This window comes from Xenopus tropicalis, chromosome 3 (genome assembly GCF_000004195.4).
Source record: "Xenopus tropicalis strain Nigerian chromosome 3, UCB_Xtro_10.0, whole genome shotgun sequence".
NCBI classification, from domain to species: Eukaryota; Metazoa; Chordata; class Amphibia; order Anura; family Pipidae; genus Xenopus; species Xenopus tropicalis.
In genome coordinates, this window is record NC_030679.2 from 99779732 (window position 1) to 99804851 (window position 25120).

At 38.2% G+C, this 25120-nt stretch overlaps 1 protein-coding gene across 2 annotated transcripts in view; it reads right to left on the reverse strand.

Annotated features, from left to right (window-relative positions):
• The window catches only part of myzap (myocardial zonula adherens protein), a 55150-nt gene extending 30918 nt beyond the window's left edge, over window positions 1-24232 (reverse strand). Inside the window, exons 1-2 of one of the 2 annotated variants that reach the window (XR_004221846.1) lie at window positions 23463-24232; window positions 11849-11938 (exon numbers count right to left, since the gene is read on the reverse strand). Coding sequence is in view for 1 of the 2 variants with exons in the window: in NM_001113953.3 (NP_001107425.3) it covers window positions 11849-11938; window positions 23463-23525 (153 nt within the window). In the remaining variant the exon portion in view is untranslated. 2 annotated transcript variants of the gene reach the window in all.
• Window positions 24233-25120: the final 888 nt, after the last annotated feature.

Here is a 25120-nt window from a genome sequence, read left to right on the forward strand (position 1 = left end):
TGTCTCCCTGTTACACGCTGACGCATGCAAATAATATCTCAGCAGACTAAAATATCTAGATAGTTGCTCACCATAACTGAAAATCCCACTAAACAAAGGCCATCACGGTCCAACAGCAATAACCAAAAGGAGCGAGTCTGCTAAAAAAACGAAGAGTCAGAACTGACTTAACAAAACATCTGCGTGAAGGCAAGGTGTGCTTGAGGTTTTTTTTTCCAATTCTTTCACAGTGACAAAAGGTACAAAGCAACTCTTTTACCTCTGAAAAAAATATAATCAACCGGAAGAAATATTAAGGACAAGTCACTGAAAGTCATTAACCCTATCAACACACTCCTTATCCTGCCTACTGAGCTACTGTTATTTATTCTATCACTCTTTAGGGGAAAAGAAAGGTACAGTAATGCAGTGCTCTCATAATTGGAAAATAAAACCCAGTGCAGCTTAAATAACTGCTAGTAGTTAAACAGTATGCTCAGCATAATAATAATATCTCATAAGCATTGATTCTATGTTTAGTATAACCCCAAAAGGCTAATTATTAAAGCAAACCCAAGTGCAAAAATGACTGCTATACTAAGCACATATGGAAACCCTGGAATTACCAGCAGCACAGACATGACAATTCATGACTGACCTAGGGTTCTTTGAGTGGTTTGAATCCATAGTCGTGATTAATTTGTGGTAAGTGAATCTGCTGCTTATGCCATTTTTAATCCCACATGCCAGAAGTGATGCCAATCGCTTACAAATCCAATAGGAAGAAAATGATACAATTTAATACAATTTACATTAATATATGTCCAGGGACCAGTTGTTGTGAAAATCTGCAATGTGTTAACAGTGTTTTTGTAATGAGAAACCATTCCTTATAAAGGTACTTATTATGGGTAAATCAATATGTTGACTTGGAAACCTTTATTAATTTTTTACTCAAATGGAAAAATATCTGTTATTGACAAAGGTTTAATTTAATTCCAAAACAAATTCAGGTTTTCACTGCAACAGAATGCAATATATAGTGATTGTGTTGGAGATTTTTTTTAAATGTACCAGCTTCTATCTCAGGGTGTTTTCATTTAAAAAGAACAGGTTAAAACGTAGGTTAAAAAATCTCCTATGTTTCAGATATTCTAGTCACATATGGGAAGATTTTGATGTTTCCTGCCACCCTTAGGAATATTAACTAGAAGTTACAAGAACTCCAGACTAAAACAGTGACAACCAATGCCAAGTCCAAGGAATACAAGCTTTCAAAACTTGCAGATACTAAGCAGCAGTAAATGTAACTACTTGGCTTTCCTATAAGCCTAGAAGAGTGCTAAATATTTACATAAAAGAGAAAAAAAAAGCAATAAAGGGCAGATATGGCCAGGTATACATAAATCTTTGTTAAAAGTTGTCTGGTCACAAGTTAAGGTCACTACAGTAAAGTATCAGGCAAACAAGGAAACATACCCACACACTTCAGCTTAAGGCTGTCTGACTGGAATCCCAGGGGCCGTATGCGTCAATAAGAATCAACAGGATACATATGGTCCTTCCATTGTATAAAAAGTAAAAACACTTTCTTACCAGCAAAAAAAAAACATATCAACATCAAAAGATGTGTCACCCTTTCTAAGCCTCTTTCTTCAATTCATTCTGATCTTCATCGCCTACAACTTGTTTCCTATATGACCTGTGTTGCCGTCCTTACTCCAAGCTTTCCACGTATATTCAATTTCCCTAGCTTCTGGAATGTTCACACTTTCATTCAAACAGGCAATGTGTTTCTAAAAAGGTCATACTCAATCCATCCTGTCTCTTTCACTATCATGCATTTTCTCTTTACTCTTTAAAGGAACAGTAACACCAAAAAATGAAAGTGTATAAAAGTAACTAAAATATAATGTGCTGCTGCCCTGCACTGGTAAAAGTTGTGTGTTTACTTCAGAAAGTCTATTATAATTTATATAAATAAGCTGCTATGTAGCCATGGGGGCAGCCATACAAAGGAGAAAAGGCACAGGCACATAGCAGATAACAGATAAAACACTATTGTATTCTACAGAGCTTATCTGTTATCTGCTATGTAACCGGTGCCTTTTCTCCTTTTTTCCAGCTTGAATGGCTGCCCCCGTGGCTACACAGCAGCTTATTATATAAATTATAGTAGTGTTACTGTAGCAAACACGCCAGTTTTACCAGTGCAGGGCAACAGTGCATTATATTTTTATTACTTTAAAGCTCTTTCATTTTTTGGTGTTACTGTTCCTTTAACAGCAAGCCTCTAAATACTTTTTTTTGTTTGGCTGCCCTCAGCAATGGCAAAATATATTCAGTACAGGTATAGGACCCGTTATCCAGAATGCTCGGGACCAAGGGTATTCCGGATAAGGGGTCTTTCCATAATTTGGATCTTCATACCTTAAGTCTACTAAAAAATCAATAAAACATTAATTAAATCCAATAGGATTGTTTTGCATCCAATAAGGATTAATTATATCTTAGTTGGGATCAAATACAAGGTACAGTTTTATTATTACAGAGAAAAAGGAAATCAATTTTAAAAATCCTAATTATTTGATTATAATGGAGTCTATGGGAGACAGGCTTTCTGTAATTTGGAGCTTTCTGGATAATGGGTTTCCGGATAAGGGGTCCGATACCTGTATTAGTTATTTACTTGTTGTTCTGAAAGGAACAAAGTAGGCATTTCTCTACCCTTTGAGATAATTCCTGTGGCTTATTTTCATAAGTTATATTTATGGGTACAGAAGTAGATTTAGAGATAAAGCAGTCACACTGGGGATACCCTTAAAGGACAAAGCAACCCCCAAAGGTCTGGACTGCGATCCAAAATAGGCCCTGATATCTCAAGTACACAAAGGCCCATACAGTCCCTCACCAGCCATTAAGTAGTGACTGTCTATGGCATCTTACAGAAGCTCCTCTGACATTTGCCAGAATCCACAGATTGCCAACCCCCATAAATATAGTGTTTTATAAGATAAGCCTACTTGTACTGAATTCAGTAGAACTTACTATTCATCTCACTCAGAGCTGTCAGCCTGACAGCTACAATAGCTGGGGGAACATTTGCGCCCCGCCGAAAATTTTTCCCGATACACAGAAATTACGCCATGGACTTCCAAAGTGCCGCTACCCGTGCATGCAAGAATGCATCAAATAATGTCACTGAACGCTTACTGTGCATGTGTGCCTAAAATTCACCGCAGGACTTAGTGAGACTTTGGGAGAATGTTGCTTGGTGACAGGAGAATGGCGGAGAGCCTTCAAAATTGGGGGGGTTGACAGCTCTGCTTACTGATGTAAGCTTTCTCTGTACCAGTTCTTGAAAATGTTGCTGCATTGTATTATGTCAGTTTCTGAAAATTCTTCAGTCTATACAAAGACCTTGTGAATGTGCACAAATGACAATTCCAGTATTGTGCATGCGCACAAAACTATGGATAAAGCCTTTTCATCACAGTTATCATGTGACAAGCTTATGCACTTTAGCTTCCGGCAGCCACCTTGGTGATGTCAGCAGGGAAAAAATGGCGCAAGTAAGAATACACGTTGCTTATTGTAGTGTGAAAAAAATGTAAGCTCCTCGACAGACAAAGAAAATAGTGGAGGGGGACTGCAAGAAGGAGGATTGCAGTTTCCGGAGATTGCCTTGCTCTTTTAAGGTTTCAGTCACAGCATACTCAGTAAAACAGCTTTTGAGGTTACAAAGAACATCCAGTTATATGATCAGGTATGAAGGAACCAGGATAAATCTTTTGCTAAAGCTGGCCATACACGTGGCGATCCGACGATGTTTCGTACGACCATCGGTCGCACGAAACATCGTCAGATCCGCCACACACCATTCAGGGCTGAATCGGCAGGTAAGGAGGTAGAAACAATAGGATTTCTACCTCCTTCTGCCGATTCAGCTCTGAAGGGAGAATTTTGGTCAGGCGCCTTCTATGGCGCCCGATCAAAATTTTCAAACTTGTCCGATCGGCGAGTCGTCCGATATCGGCAGCTTCCTGCGATATCGGTCGACTCGCCGACATGCCATACACACACCGATTATCGTACGAAACGAGGTTTCGTACGATAATATCGGTGCGTGTATGGCCACCTTAAGGGCTTCCTGAGCCAAGTTCTTCATCTGCATCATTTTTGTAACTCTTAAATAAAGAATGTGAGCACTAATGGAAAGGCACAGACTAGTATACTATATTTAAAATTTACTGTGATATTGCACTACCAGTATATAAACAAAACCAAGAAGCTACTCATCCCATTAAAAGCATTTACTAGCATTGTCTTGTATATTGAAAATGCCAGTGCCTAAATCCAGATGTGATTAAATCTCTGGTTGCTGCCACATGATTATACCGGAGGATATAACAATAATCTTTTGCAAATCCATGTGCTCTATAACTATCACATTGTGTCACAAGCTGAATCTGAATTTCTTGTTTTTGCCATTTCCTATTTCTATATGGGAACAAAGAGAAGAAAATATTGATTATAGTATGTAAAAAAAAGAGACAAGGAGAAAGAGAGCTATGAGGAAAAATAGTTTGGAGAATGGGTCAATGATCTAAGCTTTTCTAGTGGGCCCTTGGCATTTTAGTCCAACACTAAAGCAGATATTTTAAATTAAATAATAAAAAAGGTCCTTCTTAAAAGAGAAGGAAAGCCTAAGTCACTTAGGGCACCCCCCAAGTGACTTTAATTGCTTACCTTGTACCCCGGGCTGGTACCCGTTAGGAGAGAACTGCACCAGCCCGGGGTACTCTAATGCGCATGCGCCGGCCCAGGGATTTCACCACAGAAGAAATGCGGAAGAAGGAAGCGCTTGCTATAGGTACCCCGGGCTGGTGCAGTTTTCTCCTAACAGAGGCACCAGCCCAGGGTACAAGGTAAGCGATTAAAGTCACTTGGGGGTGCCTAACATTTTGGCACCCCAAAGTGACTTAGCCTTTCCTTCTCCTTTAAAAGGAAACTATACCCCCAGAATGAATACTTAACCAACAGGTTTATATAATGCTAAGTGACCTATTAAAGAATCTTGCCAAACTTGAATATATATATCAGTTAATATTGTCCTTTTACATCCTTTCCCTTGAGCCACCATTTAGTGATGGGCTGTGTGCTCCCTCAGAGATCACATGACCAGAAATAATGCAGCTCTAACTGTAACAGGAAGTAGCGTGGAAGTCAAAATTCTGTCCATTCATTGCCTGATGTGCCTTGGCTTTTTTGTGCGCACTGTGAAACCTATGATCCCATGACATTTTCTATTTCTATTTAGAAGTACCCAATAGCACATACTACTAAAGAAGTATATTTTTATGAAAATGGTGATGAAGCAGGGTTTTACATATGAGCTTGTTTATGCAATATATTTTTATAGAGACCTACATTGTTTGGCGTATAGTTTTCCTTTAACTTGAAGTCTTTTCATGATTCATTACATCAGTTAAAGTTTCTCAAGCACAGTAAAAGCTGAAGAATTCAGCTCAGTTAAAGTAAGGGTGTTCAGTCCAGTTAATATTAACCAAACATGGACATCTAGATTATTTAACCTGGCATAACCAGAGAAATCACATCAGCTGAAGTCGATCTTAAACACAATTAAAGAGTTCTCCAAGCTAGAGTTTTAGCTCAGCTGATGTGCAGGTCATCAACTCCATTAAAAAAGAGATATAGTTGTGTGTATAGAGAGTATATGCTTTATGGGAACAGTAGTTCAGTTTCTCAATGTGTTTTACTGAGACTGGTAAACAACAGAAACTGGCAGAAGAAGCAGCATTCGAGGTGTTACTATACATACAATAAACCAATGCACCTAAGAAGTCCAATTAAATGTATTGTCTATAGCTGTTCCCCTTCAGGGCTCTGGCACACGGGGAGATTAGTTGCCCGCAACAAATCTCCTTGTTCACGGGCGACTAATCTCCCCAAAATGCCATACCACCGGCGAAAATGTAAATCGCCGGTGGGATGGCATACGCGGGGGGGGCCTCGAGGCTCACTGCCACTTAGTTAACAAAATGACAGGTGTTTGCAAGCACTCTGACCTCTGAAGCTACAGTTAAAAAGTAATACAGACTGTAAGGATTCTCACTTAATTTTTAACTGATTTTGGCAAGGCAGGCACACTTTGCAGAACGGCAGGGCTACAGGGAACCCTGAAACTACTTCAAGCAGTAAATTCCCATTAAGTACCCAGTGGGTTGTGTCCATGGCTAAATCTGATTTCCACTGAGAAATCTGAACTGCAAGTCTGTTATCGAGGCTGGACAAATTGACAAGTTGAAAGTTATAAAACCCCTATACTACAAAATAGCATTTGCACACTGATAAACTGGACCAACCTAGTAGGAATCTTATAATATATGTGTCAGACAAAGGTTACCTGCAGATAGAATAATGTGAAAAAAAATAGAATTTTGCATTTCAATGTTCCTAAATATGAAATAGCAATACAGGTATGGGATCCCTTATCCGAAAACCCATTATCCAGAAAGCTCCAAATTACGAAAAGCCTGTCTCCCATAGACTCCATTTTAACCAAATAATTCAAAATTTTAAAACAGATTTCTCTGTAGTAATAAAACAGTGCCTTGCAATTGATCCCAACTAAGATATAATTAATCCTTATTGGGTGCAAAACAATCCTATTGGGTTTACTTAATGGTTTATTGAATTTTTAGTAGACTTAAGGTATGGAGATCCAAATTACAGAAAGACCCTTATCCGGAATAACCTTGGTCCCGAGCATTCTGGATAATGGGTCCTATACCTGTATATATATTTGAGCATGTTATAAAGGCAACAGATGGTTTTACAGTATAACTTTTGAGTAGTTAATTCCTTAGATAATTACTGTACAGCTGACTTGTTTATTATTTACACACAGTTAGCCCAAGGTGTTGGCGTGCCTGGTATTGGGTTACTCCTTCAGCACAGAACCCTTTTCTATATTGTATATCTTAATTTTGTCCCCTTGGGCTACAATTACTGGTAAATGTCACGAAGATACATTACTTTATTAACTAAAAATTAAATATATATGTAGCTTTGAACTTCACCACATAAAGTAATACATAAGGGATTCATTAACTTCATAGATTTAAAATATTTGGCAGAATACCAAACTAAATCTAATTTTCACATTAAAATTTGAAAAAAAAAAAGCTGTATCATCTGAGCTGAACACTTAGGATTTGGCCAAATCTGGCGTTCAGTTTATCTTAAAGCAAATGGTGGATATGGTGCATTCTCTGTACACATAAGGCTGTGTCTTTTTTGCTACAATTGCAAACTGTAAAGTTATGGAGCTAAAATGTTGCTTCTGATGTCCATGTAACATTTTTGTTTTCTAAATATTTCCCTTTCATGTTCATATTCACATCTAATTAAAGCTGGGCAATCTTCTGTCACTAATGATATCCCATTTTCATTAAATTGCATAAATATAATTGCTGAGAAGTTGTTTAGGGCAATGGCATTTAGGGAAATTTGATCATCTCTATCTGTAGCCACAGAGAAAACACTATCCACTGCAGATTGCTTATTCATTGATTTGAACAGGCATTGCTATGGGCAAGCTGCACAGAATACTATTGCCTATAAAAATGCACTGCCATATTTAGCGGTGATCAAAACACACTATTTGCCATAGCCAAAAAGCTTAAATGTCTGCAGTCATCTAAATAATGGTTTTCAAGTAGGATCTTGGTCCACTGTCAAGAAAACATAAACCAGCCATAAAGTATGAGAGAACTGCTGCTTTGCAAAAGAAATAAAGAAAAAATATAAAGCAGAAAGTCAAACAAATTAAGAATACACTAAGATTTACGGATGACTTATTGTAATTGGCTGTGTTCATAACGGGTTTATCCTAAACAATTAATTTAGAATCGGTGGACAAATCCTCACTAGAGCAATAACCCGTGCAACCAATAAAGTGTTTATTTTTAATTTGGAATTTCCTAAAACAGCAATTCATACTGTTACCAACCCCACCCATAAAGGGAAGCTAAATCAGTTTAAACAGAGCACAATGTAGTACATGGATCCTACAATTTAAATGTGTAGTGCTGTTGGAGGCATCATGATTTGAACCCAACAATCTCACAATCATTCCCCATGACAAGTGCCACATTAGATTAAATGAAGAGCTCTGATGCCACTGGTCTGACAAAATTATCGAACTCTAACAAGGTGGTAGAATCAAATTAAACTAGCAGATGTGAGAGAATTGCAGATGATTATAGGATTTTTCTGATGTTTAAAAAAAAGGTCAGCAACTGCCTCTATCCAGTTTCTGAACAAAACTATTTTTACAAGTCATGCAGTATCATCACAATATCATGTGAGTCTGCCCTCGAGTGGTAGGCCATAATGAGCATGTTATAAGAGAAAAACAACAGCTTTATGTTAAATGGCAACAGTATCTTTGATAATAATCCTTTTATCTCATCAGTTAGTACCCATTTTCATAACTAAGGGAATCAGAAAGAAACAGGGGGGTAACCTCAGATGAGAAGGCGGGGAGCTCAGATAAAATACAAAAAAAGTGCTCCACGTTATTGGCAAAAGGCTGGAAAAGAGATTCCACAAGAACAATTAATGAACAGTGAGTTTGCAAATGATTACTTAGCCATTACTAACCATTACAATCCATTTGCTTCACATATATTGATCTATAGGTAAAAACATAAGCTAGCATCTCTGCACAATAGCAGAGAACAGAGATCACATTATGTCAGAGCAGCATGTTAAGTAGTGCTTTCAAGAGATACATCTGCTAGAACCATCAGGATGAAATACAGAATGTTCTGTAATCTAAGGTAAAAAGGGAGCTAAAAAAGTTCTCTGAAATTGTTTATGAGTAAAAAGCAAAATTGTAATGGTGGAATAGGAGAGAAAGGAAAGCACAAATTCAAACAGGGCCATTGAAAAGAAAGCATGGAAATCTGCTTTAAATTAATTTCTAAGCATTAATAATTTAATTAATAAGCACCTTATGAGAAGTTACAAGAAAAAACAAGAAAGTGAAATGGAATGAGCCAGTGAACATCAAAGTATATAGGCAATATATGTCAGGTACGGCTCCAGTATCTCATATGTTCTTATGTATCCATCTGGGCTCAGATTCAAGGGGGCACATTTACTTACCCACGAACGGGCCGAATGCGTCCGATTGGGTTTTTTCGTAATGATCGGTATTTGGCGATTTTTCGGAAAATTATCGCAACTTTTTCGCTGCCATTCCGAATGTTGCGCAAAATCTGGCGATTTTTTCGTAGCGTTAAAACTTGCGCGAAAAGTCGCGCCTTTTTCATAGCCATTCCGAAAGTTGCGCAAAATGTTGCGATTTTTTCGTAGCGTTCGGATTCATTCAAGCTTCAGTATGATGACTTTTCTTGGGCCAGGTTGGAGCTGCAGGGTCCCATTGAGTCCTATGGGAGGCTTCCAAAATCATGCTAAGTCTGAAAGTTTCGCCCGCCGCTTACGAGCGATCATTACGAAAAAGTCGCGACAAGATACGAGCGAATCGTAATGGCTACGAAAAACTCGCGTTTTTTCGCGCAAATCATATTGGTAACGAAAAAGTCGCGACAATTTCCAAAAAGTCGTAAAGGCGCCGAAAAAATTGCAAAAAATACGAAAAAGTTGCAAAATGTTCGTTTTCCAATCAGAATTTTTCCAATTCGGATTCAAATTCGTGTCTTAGTAAATCAGCCCCAAGGTGTACCAAAACACAGTGCATTGTAAATTTCAAGTGCTAAAAACCATTTGTGTCTATGTAGCCTTTCAGAAGTGATATGGATTTTCTAGGCTACAATGAACATGCTGAAGCTATATCAGGAATGCTCAACCTGCCTCTCAATAACTGGAAATTGCAGTTCAAGGACAGCTGGTCGTACATAAGCTATGCCATCTTCCCATCATATATATATATATTATTTTAAAAAATTCTGTCTCCTTAAACTTAATTCTACATGGCCTCTGCACAAATTCAGGCCTGCTGGGTAAAAGGTTAGCAGTCAGAAAAATAATGAAATCTCTTTGATCGGTGTGCGGAAATCATAGTAACTACTATCATAAATCTTAGCAGTCTCATGAATCTCACACACACCCACTGTGCTGGATAAATATTGTGCTACATTCATGTGTAAACAGGGGTAATTAGCAGACTGTAGCAGTGCACAGCCAAGCACAATCCCCGGAAAACACTGTCTGCCTCCCTTTAACTTCAGGGGCACATTAAGTATAAACCTGACAATTCTTATAAAGATGTTCGTATAATATTTGTTTTATTTTTCATGTAAGGAAATTAATGTTTACATAACATGTCTGTGTAATCGCTTCACAAACAATACTACATGCCAACAATCATAAATAATTCCGCAAGAAAAAATATTTAGCAGGATGAAAACTCAGAAGAAGAGTAAATATTTAGCATGATGTGAAGTAAAACAAAAGGTTGTCTGTGCCCAAACTGGTACTAGTAAGTGCTCATTCCAGAGAGTTTGCTCTGGGGAAATGGGAAGTTGAGCAATGCCAAGCCAAAACACAAAGGAGATCAATACCTGCAAGAAGCAAATACCATAAGAAGAAGTCTTTCTCCTTGACTCATGGCATGTGGCACAAGAATTGTTGCAAATGAAATAAGAACCAGTTTAAAGAGCATCTTATGATAAATACATTTGTTACATATCTATAAATCTTCTATTGCATATTCAAGTGTTTGTAATGTTGCCAGGAAATGATTAAAAATAAAATTATCAATATACAAAAGATCGCCATGTTTAAATTGGATACTATGGGATATATCTACCTGTAGCAAAAAAGGGAAAGTTGTGCACACCACTAAATTTAAAACCATTAGGCGAGGCTACAATGAGGCTGTGACCACAAAGTACATATATACAGAAACAAGAGGTCCTCTGCACCCACCCATTATCATATCATATATATTGATAAAAGGTGAGTGCAGAGGGCCTCTTGTTTCTGTCTATACATCTACCTATACTTATGTGTTTTAATGTCTAATGTATTACTTATTTTAACACACAGAAACACTGTAGATTGCATGGCTATCAATATAAACTGTCTGCAGCAAGATATTATGCCATCTACATCTAAGCCTGGGTTTGAAACCAACAGTTAAAACAAGTCTGTCTGTATATAAAATAAAAACAAGAGATATCTGCATCCATGCCTCCAACTTTTAAGAGTGGTCATATGGCCACCAGTGCTGAGCTAAACTCTCCAACAACATCACAGCAATATAGTAATATACAATTGCTATTATATGGAACTTTTCAGGGTTTCATCGAATTACCAGTTCAAAACTCTATGGCAGATTTTTAATGGACAGATTCTAATTAAACTGCATGTTAAAGGAAGAGACAATGAAGGCATTCTTGCTGTTTCTGTAAACATTAGGCAATCAGCATTGTATAAGTGTTTTTGTAGCAATTATGTAAAAGTTTTTATTTTAACACAAAGATCCCCAACCTTAAATATCTGTGAGCAACATTTAAATGGAAAAAGTGTTGAGAGCAACACAAGCATGAAAAAGGTTCCTGGGAGTTCCAATACGAGTTCTAATTGGCTACTTAATAGCCCCTATGTGGACTGACAGCCAAAAGAAGGCTATGTTTGACATTATACTTGGTTTTTATGCAATCAAAACTTGCCTCCTAACCAGAAATTCAAAATTAAACACCTGCTTTGAGGCCACAGGGAGCAACATCCAAGGGGTCGGTGAGCAACATGTTGTTCACAAGCCACTGGTTAGGGAACACTGTCTTAACACAACTAATACCATAAGTTTCCTTACGTTTACAGAAGTGTCTCTATTAATTTCTTCTTGCTTCGGCCGTAAGCTTGCTTCTGCAGGCAACGTGAGACGCAACCGGCAAACTCCTCCCTGTAAAAAGCAAAAACAATAAATAATTTACATTAATATTATCATATCAGTAGTAATGCTCTGATAAATTTGTAAATCACTCCATATATATCAACTAGAATATATACTGAGAAGATTCATTGGAACATACCAGGGATATTTTGGGTATGCCCAAACACACCTATATATATACCAGCAGCTGTAGCTTACAGCCATGCGTATGTTATGTCTAGCATCTTGCAAATTAATATTACTAAAAATATTGAATGCAGTGCATTAGAGATGCATTAGGGATGTCCTGATAACCTATCCACATTCCTACAGCTGTTGCTAATCTACAAGTACTGTTGCAGATCTATAAATACGTTCAAAATGAAAATGTATTTGTAGAGCTGGACTTTTCTAACATCCCAAAATGAAAATTTAGATATTGCTTTTTTGTGTGACATTCTTCAGCTCACCTGAAGAAGCAGAACTGTACTGAATACCATTATCATAGCATTACTGAGATTCATGTAGTCCCACCTTACCAATTATGTGTAAATAATTTATAGCAAATATAGGAAATACACATTACTGGACATCAAACAGCTTTCCAATCCTAATCTGCTGGGCCCAGATCTATGCGTTTATCTTTTCATTGTTTCCTATTGTCTCATCTTATCAATGAAACATGCCAAGTGACACAGGAAGAAAGAAGACAGCTTCTAGGCGGACATAAACGCATATGAAAGGTTTGGTATAATAATTAGTGAGTGTATGGTGGGAGACGATGCAACCGATACCAGTAAAAGCCTTGGATCAGTCGCCTTGCCGATCTGGCAGGATTAAAAATTTTGATTAGGTGCCTTTGAAGGTGCCCAACATTGTATAATTAATGCTGAATCGTCAGTTAGGGGTAAAGAATTCCTTTGTTTCTACCTGCATATCTGGTGATTTGGCTCTTAATGTCAGTAGAGTGGATGAACAATCTTTCCTACAACCAATGGTCATGGGAAAGATTGTAATTGTAGTGTGTATGGCCACCTCTATTCCAATGATTTATCTTTGTGAAAAATACTTATTACTTATAATCACTTCCCAGAATATTATTACTATCCTGCTATAAAAGTTACTATCCTATATATGTTAACAATCTATTACACCTCAAGGCTCAACCTAATCCCCTCTATAGTAAAACAGTACTTACAATACACTTCCTACCAAACATCTTCAGGGCATGGTGTCACCTTTAAATATCCTCTTTTCCAAAAATGTGCATTTATCTATTTAAAATCTACACACTTATGACACTGTGTAAATTAGCCACTTGAAGAGTGTTTAAACCTCACCCTAGCTTCCTGACATTAGGCTTGTTCGGGACAAGAAAATAAATGCCTGCTATGTGTGAATTTTGTACTGCTAAGTACATAATATGGTTACGTAAGTTTAAAGACATTCCTGGCTGTTGCAAGAGCAGCATGCCTTAGATGATTAATATTGTTATTATAGAAGTGATGGTTATTTAATCACAGTATGCATGTTCAGAAATGTAATATGACCTGGATCCTCTTGGGATTGTTCTGTATATGTGTTGCACATAGATGCTAAAATTGTCAAGGATTTGTTCTAAGTGACAATCCAGTGACAGATCTTACAATAGAATAAGACATGGACACTCTGTAATGTAATGTCATCTCATGCCTATGATAAAATCTTTCAGTGGACTAGAACTAGCTGGGACTGATTTACAAATATGGGTGTTAAATTAAACCAATGCAGCTGGTCATAGAAACCAAACAGGTTTTTTTTAATTTTCTCTCAGCCCTGTCCAACTTTTCCCATGTAGAGGGCCAGTTATCTGACACAAATGTATCTGGGTCAGATTATTTCAAAATGAAGATGTCATACACAGCTGTCTATGGCAGTGCTGTCCAACCTCTGTGGTACCGAGGGCCGGAATTTTCCCGACCTACATGGTGGAGGGCCGATAATGGAAGCCAGTTTTGACCACTCCCCTTTTTGAAACTGCACCCACTTGAAACCACACCTGTGTTATCACATGACCATACCCATATTAATGGTTGTAGTACAGCAAAAACCTGCCATACTCTGCCTTCCCTACCCTGCCTGTGTGTGCCATACTCTGCCTTCCCTACCTTGCCTGTGTGTGCCATACTCTGCCTTCCCTACCCTGCCTGTGTGTGCCATACTCTGCCTTCCCTACCCTGCCTGTGTGTGCCACACTCTGCCTTCCCTACCCTGCCTGTGTGTGCCATACTCTGCCTTCCCTACCCTGTCTGTGTGTGCCATACTCTGCCTGCCCTACCCTGCCTGCGTGTGCCATACTTTGACTGTGTGTGCCATTCTTGGCTGGTTTGTGCCATACTTGGCCTGTGTGTGCCATACTCTGCCTGCCCTACCCTGCCTGTGTGTGCCATACTCTGCTTGCCCTATGCTGTATGGCACACACAAGAAGCATACAGTGACACAATGCTGGCACTGCTCCTACAGTCTGCACAATAACTATATATTAAAAAAACTTTTTAATTGCAGTACCACCTCAGTATATGTTCTTTTTGTAGGTATTTGCAGGTATTATTTGTGGGTTTGAACAGGGGTGTGAACAGGGGAACAATGTGAACACTGAGGTGTGAACACTGCAGGGGGTGAACAATGCAGAGATTAAAAGGTGTGAACAACACAGAGGATTACATTTGTAAACAATACAGAGGGATTACAGCCTGAATCTGAGGTGTGAACCATGCAGGGGGGGGCAGTTAATATCAGTACTGATACCATTTAAAATTTACACAAGAGTAAGCCATCAAAGCAGCCAGACAGGTGGGTGGCCACACAGAGGGGGGTCGCATGTGGCCCGCGGGCCGCCAGTTGGACAGCACTGGTCTATGGGGTTAAATACCCCAACTAGCCAGTAAGCCTCCACCTGGACAGCTCAGTCCTAAATCATAGTAAACTGATCAATATTACTTGCTATTTGTTTACTATAGGCACTGCTACAATGTAATACATTCATATATTTTCAAGACAAATGAATGGCAAATATGTCATCTTTATATGAAAATAAATTTCATTTGATCCCCATAGGCAAGATCATGTAGAGAAGTTTAGCATCTGCTAAAATGGCTTTACACTCACTGAGGTGTTGTTTATTTTTGTAGGAACTAATGTCTGAGGGCAGCATGCATTATGTCTGTAATATACATATTACTGATATGAGTGAGCTCAGTGATGTGGGCAGCAACTGTACGAACCAAAGATTTTTTTAAAATTCCATATGCCGCACAAAGGTGTTCTTTCCAAATCAAAGTCCTAGGCATGAACAGAACTGTCCAGCATCAAAAAAAGACTGACAATCCTTTTTCATTGTGGGCTTTACTGGAGCAATTAAGGTACAGCTATTTACTACACCGAAATACACAGGGCCTCATTTACTAACAATGGATAAAAATCAGGCTGGTAACTTGAAGTAAAATAGCACTGGTTGGGCTTTGTACCAAAAATTGTCTTTGTAAATAAGCACCATTAAGTTTGCAATAAACCTAATAGGCTGAGGTACTATTTTTAAAGAGTCAAAAACATTACAGGTGCAGGGTTTGCTCCAGGTCTTCTAACCCACTGCAACCAATTAAACAAACAGCATTTACAGGTCTGCTGTTTGAAATTAAAATGCCCCTTTATTTATATAACACCGAGACATTTTCCACAGCACCTTACAGAGATTATACATTAGCCGCATTATGTAATTACAGCACTTTAAGTACAATTATTATGTTTATTTTTTTGTAGCAAAGAGGAATACAGATACATTGTTTTGTAATTTATTTGTACTCATAAGATACTTTGTCCAGCTAATAAGCCATTCAGATTGCATTACTGATTATACATGTCACCAAAACAAAAAATCACTGGAATGTGGTAACCAACCCAACATAACACGAGTCTTCGGGATCAGACCTTTTATAGAAATTTGATTACACTGACTCTCCTGCTGTAAATCTAGAGTAGGTTAAACTACGTCAGGATTTTTTTTATTTTGACCTGCTATAAATCCTGCACCAGAAAGTCCTATACACATTCTCAATAATATGTAGCCTAGCTGCACATAAAGTACTTAAACTGGGAACTTTCCTTGCCAAGTAAAGAGGAAGTTGAATCATGGAATGTTTCCATACAGCGATAAGAAAACAGAATTTCCCCTAAAATTCACACAACAGATAAATTGTGCTGTTATCAGAATATTTTCAAGATGTAGTTGCAGAACTGTAGAAAGATTGACTACAAACACACAAATTATGGCTATAAAAATGATACATGGTGTATTCCTTAACCCTTTCACTGCCAGCCGTTTTGGACAAAGCGGAACTTCTACTGCCAGACAGTTTTTGAACATTTTGCACTGTTTCACTTTAGGGGCCTTTCCTCGGGGGGACTTTTAGTTTACCCAGGAAAACAATATATCGTTTTTTTCAGGACAAACTAAGCTTTCAAAGTTTTGTAGAATGTTGGTGTAATTCCAATTCTGTAACAAGATATAGGCTTCTTAATGTCTACAAAATTTTAAAAAAATCATATTTTCCATAATATAAACACACATACACACATTTTATGCACAAAAATTCAACTGATTTGGAAAGTCCCATGTCTCCTGAACGTGCCAATACCAAATATATATAGTTTTATGGAGATTTCTCACTTGTATAGGTCAAAAACTCCCAGCAGTACACTACCAAATTTCCAAAGCACTGCTTCACAAAGCTGCATACTTTAGATTTCAAGGCCAAAAATTCCACTAACAGAAGGTTTATCCCAGACAATTACACATTTCTGGAAATAACAGATTCTGGGGAATCCAGAGTAGGCACAATTGTCTGTCGACCCCAAACTATCAAGTCACAATGCTTTCCTAAAGTTATAGGTTTTTATCAAAATTTGTGAAGTTTTTAAAAAATTGCTTCAAAGCTTCCAGTCTATAGTATCTTATCTCCTACAGGTCATGAAGTAACCATATAAAACACCCTAAATATGAACGCCAGGGGTCCACTGAACAGTTTGATGCCAAATATGTATAGGTTTACCTAAGTATGTGGCATGTAGGGGCCCCAATGTGAACATACCCCCATATAATCTGTCATTTCTGTCATTTCAGCTCCTGCAAAATCAATACATTTACATAATTATATGTGGGATAAAGCTAGTAAAAAGTATGTTCACCGCAGGAAGTCATATATTTTTGGAAAGTACACATTCTGCTGAATTCAAAATGGGTACCCATGTCTATCTGCTCCAAAGTACCAAGTTGCAAAGCGTTTCTAAAGTTAGCAATTTTGATGATATTTCCAAAAATACGCTCAAAGCTTCCACTTTGCAGCATCTTATCTCCCACATAGCATTAGGTACCAAGATAAAACACCCTGAATTTGAATGCCAGGGGTCCACTGAACAGTTTGATGCCCAGTATGTATAGGTTTACCTAAATATGCGGTATGTAGGGGCCCCAATGGGAACATACCCCCATATGATGTGTCATTTCAGAAAATCAACACATTTACATCCTTTATGTGGGATAATGCTACAAAAAAGTACGCTCACCCCAGAAAGCCATATATTTTTGTAAAGTACACATTCGCTCGAATCTATAATGGGTACACATTTCCTTTTACTCCAAAGTACCAAATGCTTTGACTGAACTTTCGGTACTTATATTTTGTGTCAAGATGTGAGGGAGTCCCCTGTACAATGAACCCAGTGCTTGACTCTAATTATAAACACCATGCTTTTAGTCATGTGCCTGTAGTGGCAGTGTTGCACAGGTTTGTATCACATATCCCATAACATTATTATTTCTTAAAGTTGCTAGTTATGTCCTTTCCCCTTGGGAAGGTTATTCATTTTCTAATGGGTTCAAATGTGATCCCTTTAGGTTATACCATCTTGTAATGTAACAAGTTCCCAATGTCTCCCCACAAAACCATGGTCGGGCTCATGTTTGTCACATACCGGCAGGTAAACAACACAGTGAGTATAGTAAAAAAGTGTGGCCAACAGAGCAACATATACACTTTACCTTTTTATGGCATGAGGCAGTATTATGTAGTATTTACTGAGAACCTCAGTATCATTTCCTAGTTTATATATTAGTATTCCATCACAATGAGGCTGCTCAGGATTTACAAAGCCAAAGTTCTATAGGCTTCTTACATATAGGCAATACAATCATTTGGGCCAGCAATTCAATGCAAGTGCAATATGCAAAGTTCAAAATTGCATGCAAATAACCAGGATTTTTACCAACAATTCTAACACTTACTTAATCATATACACATTTGCACAAAGATGTTGTGGCTGTAGCACACAGACTTGTTGCTATATTTTGCTGGTTTTTTTGTGGGTATAAATGTGTCAAGCATAGTGGTAATGCCTGACACATGGGTTAAGGAATTGTGTTACAGTTCCAGAAATTACATTTGTGTTTAATTCATTAGGTGCAAGACAGCTGCCTGTGCAGGTGCAACACACAAATGGAGCTCTAGTTGTAACACCTCATTAGGGTACATGTTAATTCCACAGCTCCCTTAGTGCACCTCTTGTCAGGAAAGGGACATTTTAGTGCAAAACAGAAGTACTGAGGAGTGCATGTATCTTAACGCTTCTGTTTATTCCAAGGTCCCCTTGCACCCTTTCTCAGCAAGTATAGAGGGTCATATATTGATGACTTAAAGTGAAAGTGGTAGCCTTGAGTAGAATGCCAGGAACAGTGCATGTAATATTACATTACATTACATTAACATTTATTTATAAAGCGCCAACATATTCCGCAGCGCTGTACAATAAGTAATATACTGTATATCTTCCTTGACAATTATGTAAAAGGAAACATGGAACTGGAAATGCTACTCTCGTCTTTTACGCAAATAATATTTTAATACAATATAATATTAACAATATTATAAAAGTTATTTATCTGCATGTGTGTTGATCATGCCAAAGCATGGCAAAAAATATATTTATACCGACAAGCCCATCCTGCAATGTAAGCAGAGAGCTGGAAGGAAAAGGCATTAGCATTCCTGTAACCTTAGAGATCTATACATTGCACACATATAAGGACAGGAACATTAGCCAGATGGCTTTGTTTACCTAAGCTGGAATACAGAGGGAATCAAAATGAATCAGACATTTTTTTTAACATACATCTCAGAGAGCATAAATGAAAATGGGCAAGCGTAACAGGAAGTTCCCAGGGAGGTTCTGCATGAGCTACACTTACAAATGTGTGACTGGCTGCACAACACTTTCTAGCAAACATCAGGTCCAGATAACGCCTCTTAACTTTTCCACTGGCCTAGCTGCTCATTTTGCAACTGAGGGCAATGAAAGTAATTCTTATATTCAAACAACTGCTAAATTTACTGAGCTCTAACAATGGGCATAAAGTTTTGGGCAGAAGTCACTCTTAAGGTGGCCAGACATGATCAGATTTTAGTTTTCTTCAAACTCTCAGATATCGACCGTACGTTTAAATGCAAAGATCTAAAACATTCAGACTGAAACTGTAGGATTAAAGTCCTAAAAATAACTAATCAGAGGATGTTCTGACCATTTATAATTGCCAGACTGCAATCGTACGAAAGTTATATGCATTGTGGGTCACCCAAGAAAATAATCAGATACATAATACATGCATAGATATTATCGTTATCCGACCAAAATTTTCTAACCTGTCTGACTAAACAACTGTTCGCCATGGTACGAAAATTATTGGGATGATAATTCGGAGCCTACACACGGTCCGAAAATTGTAGGAAACTGTATTTCACACTATTATATTGCTGTGTGTATGGCCAGCTTTATGGCTTTGCTTAGCAACAGACTAAATATCTATCTCCATTAGATAAGGGTTTGTCAGCGTGCTAAAAAAGGTTTGACATTGGAACTCCAATTAATAATAAAACCATTTTCAAAGCTGCATGGTTACTGAAAGTTGTAATTTAGGTGATGTTTCCCTTTAAATTAAAGTCTTCTTTCACATTTTCCTACTAATGCACATTATCTGACCTTGGCCTTGCAGCTGGGTAAAATCACAGAAACAATGAAGCAAAACAAAGGATTGCTTGTAATGCCTGCTTGAATTTTATCAGGCAAGGATATGAAAACATTTCAGGAATAAGCACATTTTGTTTAACTGTATCCCAGTATTCTTGTAGTAATTTACCTTCTGGGTAGTGTAGAGTGACCAGATCATTGAAAATTCAGGGGCATGTCTAATAAATGCATGTTGCAGGGCAGTACTGATTGCATGTTAATTACACTGCAATCAGTTCAACCTTGCTGGCTGGATTTTCTTGATGTGTCCCTGAATTTTCGTGGTACCTGGTCACATATATTGTATATTTTAGCCTGAAGAAAAAGTACACACAGAGCAGTTGTTCAGACCGTGTATAAGTTGGGGCTGAAAAACTGCCCCTCCACTCCTAACCGACTCTTCATTGTGTCTGCACCCATTGTCTCTGTGTTGGCCTGGGTGCAGACACACAAGGTGGATTTCAGCACAAAAATGCATACTCACACCTTTCGGCACCAAAATCTGCTTCATGTCTGCGACCAGGACAGCACAGTGACTTTGGGTTCAGACACAACAACGAGCAGATAGAAGCAGAGGTGCAACTTCCATAGTAACTTTAAAGATTGTAAGCTCTTTTGAGCAAGGCCCTCTTTGCCTCCAGTATTGTTTATTGATTGTTTTTGAATGTTTTATTGTATGTTTATTATATAAAACATTTGCTCTACAACACTGTGGGATATGTGGTGTTTTATAAATACATATTATTATTAATAATAATAACACAGTAGTTGATGCTTAACAAAGACACACAGCCACCAACTTTAACTGAAATAAATCCTACGTTTTTGTAAATCCAGATAAAGGCAAAAAAATTATTGAATTCAAAAGGGAAAAAAAAAGTTCTTGGGTTTAAAATGCAAACTTGGATTAACACTAAAGTATAAGTATTAATATCTGAACCCATCTATTTTATTATCTTCTAAAAATTCTTTTGAACTATACATGAAACTACTGTACTTCTTAGAGAGAATTTTAAAACTTTGGTCATGTTTATGATGACCAGGAAACAAATAAATCCAGTAATCATCTTTCATTTGATCCACTCATGCAGTGCATTCTGTATGTATTTTCCAGGACTATGTGTTAGCCTGAGCCATTGTTCCAAGGGGTGGTTCACCTTTAACTTTTAGTATCTTATTGAATGCCCTATTCCTATCACCTTTGCAATAAGTCTTCATTATTTTTTTTTTTTATAGTTTATGAATAATTTACCTTACTTTCCTGCATCTATTCAGCTTTCAAATGGGGGTCAGTGACCCAAGCAACAAAAAAACTATTGCTCTGTGAGTTTATAAATGTAATATTATTGTTATCTTGTATTCATTATCTTTCTATCCAGTAACTATCCTATTCATATTGGTTGCAATGTAAGCATGACCCTAGCAACCAGAAAAATGCTGAAATTCCAAACTGGAGAGCTTCTAAACAAAAAGCTAACTGAAAAACCAAAAAAAAATGGAAAATGAAAATCAATTGGAAATTGTCTTAGAATATCAATGTCTATGTCACACTAAATGTTAATTTAAAGATGTACAACCCCTTTTATTGTGAGTAAAAGAACTGATGGCTACCATCTGTCCTGGGCCAGTGCCACTTTTAGCCGTTTAGTAAAGCAGCCCTGTTTAAAAGTCAACCCTGTGGTTCCAAATGTCCACTTTTCTAAATAATTTTATAGCCTGTGGTATTAGTGATATTACCATTGTTTTACTGGTTTGTGTCCTTTTCATTTCTACCTAGACATTTACGATGATTACAAAAAAGAACCTGCTCGATTGCTTTTGTAAAAAAGATATGACTTGATTATTTTCAGTCTTGGGATACTTTATATGTAATGATTTCACTCCAAGGATTCTTGTGCTTAAAAATGTAATTTAACATAGTATCTGGCTTTGCAGGCATAAAAGTTCCATTGTGCCAATGCCATAAACTGTACAGTTTCTGGGTTACAACACAAAAAGGATTAAAATTTTAATAACACACCTGAGTCTGTCGTTGCTTAAGGCAATATAGCACAAGGAATGTTTTGGTTGTTTCCCACTATCATGAATGGGAGGTTTTAAGGTCAGCCCTCATAGCTGACAAATACTGGTACAAAGTGACCTGCATAAGAGCCCAGTCTGTTAGAGGGAAGAATTATTTGGTGAGTTGCGCACATTTTAATCACCACCCTTGTGGCAAACATGCATATTTAATGAATATATAGAGAATCACCATTTTAAAGGGAAAATTGTGTCATCTATGTTATTATACAATTTAGGTGTATATAAATATACAGCATGCTATTAATAAAGTAATTATGGGTGTACCAAGTGCAACTGAGTGAGTTCAGGTGGCCATGTGACATTAAGCTAAACATGCATAGTGTGAGGCTCTTTAGTATCTAGTGCAGGTTCACCCAGGATATCGCTGAAATGGAACAGACATTTCCACACAGTACCAAAATCTTGGTGCAATCAATGGCCTAGGGTAGCAATACACATAAAGATATTGTTGTCAGATACAGCTGCCATTTTTGAGTGCATGGCCTGTCAAAATGCCAAAGATCAAGAACTGTCACATCCCAGTGACAGTATTGAAAGTATTATAAGTCATAATTGTTCCATGGTTGCCTCCTGAAAATACATGTGTAACCCTCAGGAAACCCTGGTGTTTTTATCTCCCCTTAGAAATAGTAAAACAGCTTGTGTGCCATAGCCCAAGAGCCCTATATTGACAAATGCAGAGGGCAGAGGTGATCTAGGTACTAGACATTTGTTTGCACTTGATCCCAGTTTGTGTATAATTGTTTTATCTCATTATCTTAGCATCACATACACTGCATATACCTCTATACCTCATAACCAGGATTCTCTATTGTGAAACACATTGAACAAATGCCAAAGGCTGCTCACCAGTGTTATCTAAAAGTTTTGTCCACATGCCTGAGACAATAATAACAGCATTAATCAATATGTAGGGAACAGTGTAACCTGTTGTATAATATAATGATGTTAGAAGTCAATGGGGAGTTCCCTGACCTGTATGGACTACAGTACTGTGCCTTTATTTAGTCATGGAACTCTACATTAACTCCTCATATCCTTATGGTTTACAGCAGGGGGACATTATCCCTATATAGTGATATCAACGAATCTCTCTCAAACTCTCTTTCTTTTAACAAAATTATTATAAGGATCCTAAGCTAACACCTGTATGTATTTTCATTACATATCAGTTATATGGACTGAGAAAAAAAAGCACCCGGAGAATCGATAACATTGCTCCCTTTGGTTTCGCTACTGCAGTACTCAGAGAATGATATATAAACCACAACTGTCACAATATTCAGGGTGACAGTAACATGAACAGAAGGCTCTCTGTACATGGAAATTCAAATGAAAGCGATAATTACCGAAACTGTACCAAAACAAAAGTACTCACTGGTTTCTGGGAACTCGCAGTCTCTGAAGTAGTGACAGTCGCCGCGGAGCCGTACCTCATCATTTTCCTTCAGGGAGGCACGCAATGTGCCCGAGTCCGCCTGCTATTCCCGTATCCCTATTGTTCCTTTAGGAAAAGAATGTGTTACTTGTGAACAATGTGTTCGCAGCAGAAGCAGAGAGCACATTTGTAACCATGCCAGAGAATGCTCCAATCAGCCTGGAAGGGTTTATCCGTGTAGTTCTTCTCCACCCACACACTGCAGTTTGTCGTGCCCTGAGCAGGTAATCCTTAGACGTGCCTGCCCTTTCCCCTCACGACTGTGGCAGCCCTTAGCCTCCTCAGGCAGAGCAGCAGCACTGAGCACGTTTGCTACACCTGCTGCACCTACAGCTCGCTTGTTGCTAGGAGACGTCCAGGGGTTCTCTTCCCTAAATCGCCTCCTGTCAATTCTTACCCGACTTGTCAGACTGCATTCATGTTCCCCTTGTGCCTGCTTACCTGGGCATACGCATGTTACACAAGTCTGGCAACACCCTAGTGCCGGGGTGGGGCTTGCACTCCTTCTCTGCTTAACCCTGTCACACTCCATATGACACACTCTAAGGCACTGGCATGGACTCCATAAAAACTAGCACGTTACTAATCATAATAATGACATGTGCCTGTTTATTAACTATATTATGATATAGCTAGATATTACTATCTAAATATAGGCACAGCTATTCAGCGTTAATGTTATCCTCAGTATTCACTTCTCATGAGGGAAAGAAAGGCAAGTTTGGTGGGTGTGAGACTGTGCATTTTCCTCAGGTTCAGGGATACCTGCTAATGACTCGGGAAGGTTACAAAAGTGTAGGCTTGACAGCTGATAACCAGCACCCTGATGGCTTCCTCTTATTACAGTCAGGGAGGAGCCCTACACTGGGCGTCTATTAACCTGTCATCTCCTGGAAGGACACTGCTATAATAAGAGTCGTTAAAATGTTAATATGTTCACTAGTGATCTACAACCTGAAGCAAAACCACTTGGGGCAAGGAAACTGCTTTTGCAGGGGGCTGAAAGGGTGGGTACCCAGTAAAGCCCTAATTAATGAGCAATTTCAATATATCTTGGTAGAATAGGTTAACTTAACAACAGAATTTGCTGTGGAGCCCAGTAACATCTAGTTACGACCATTGAATAGATTCACATCCAGGTAAAATGTATTTTGACAGCAGTGCAGTTAAAGTGTTAGGCTAATATCAGATGAGGAAAAACACTTGGCGAAAATCCCGCCATACGCCTCCTACATGTGCCTGCACCCGAATCAATGAAATACGTACAGTAGCATAAATACGCATAAATACACGAGACTTGCATTCTCTCACGTTTTTATGCGGATATCAGCTACTTGTGCCTGCACCCGAGCATATTCCATTCATTCAGGTGCAGGCACAGGTAGGAGGCTTATGGCGGTATTTTCGGAAAGCGTTTTTCAGCTTCCTGAAAATATACACCATACACCTGGTCTGACATTAGCTTTATACTCATCAAATCCTGTCAAGGGAAAGGCAGAATGTTTCAGAAAGGTACATATTCTTGGTTTCTATGTTGCCCCTTTAGGCTATTCTCAGGTTACTCGTATTACCCACTAGAGTTGTTGCTGCTGATTGTG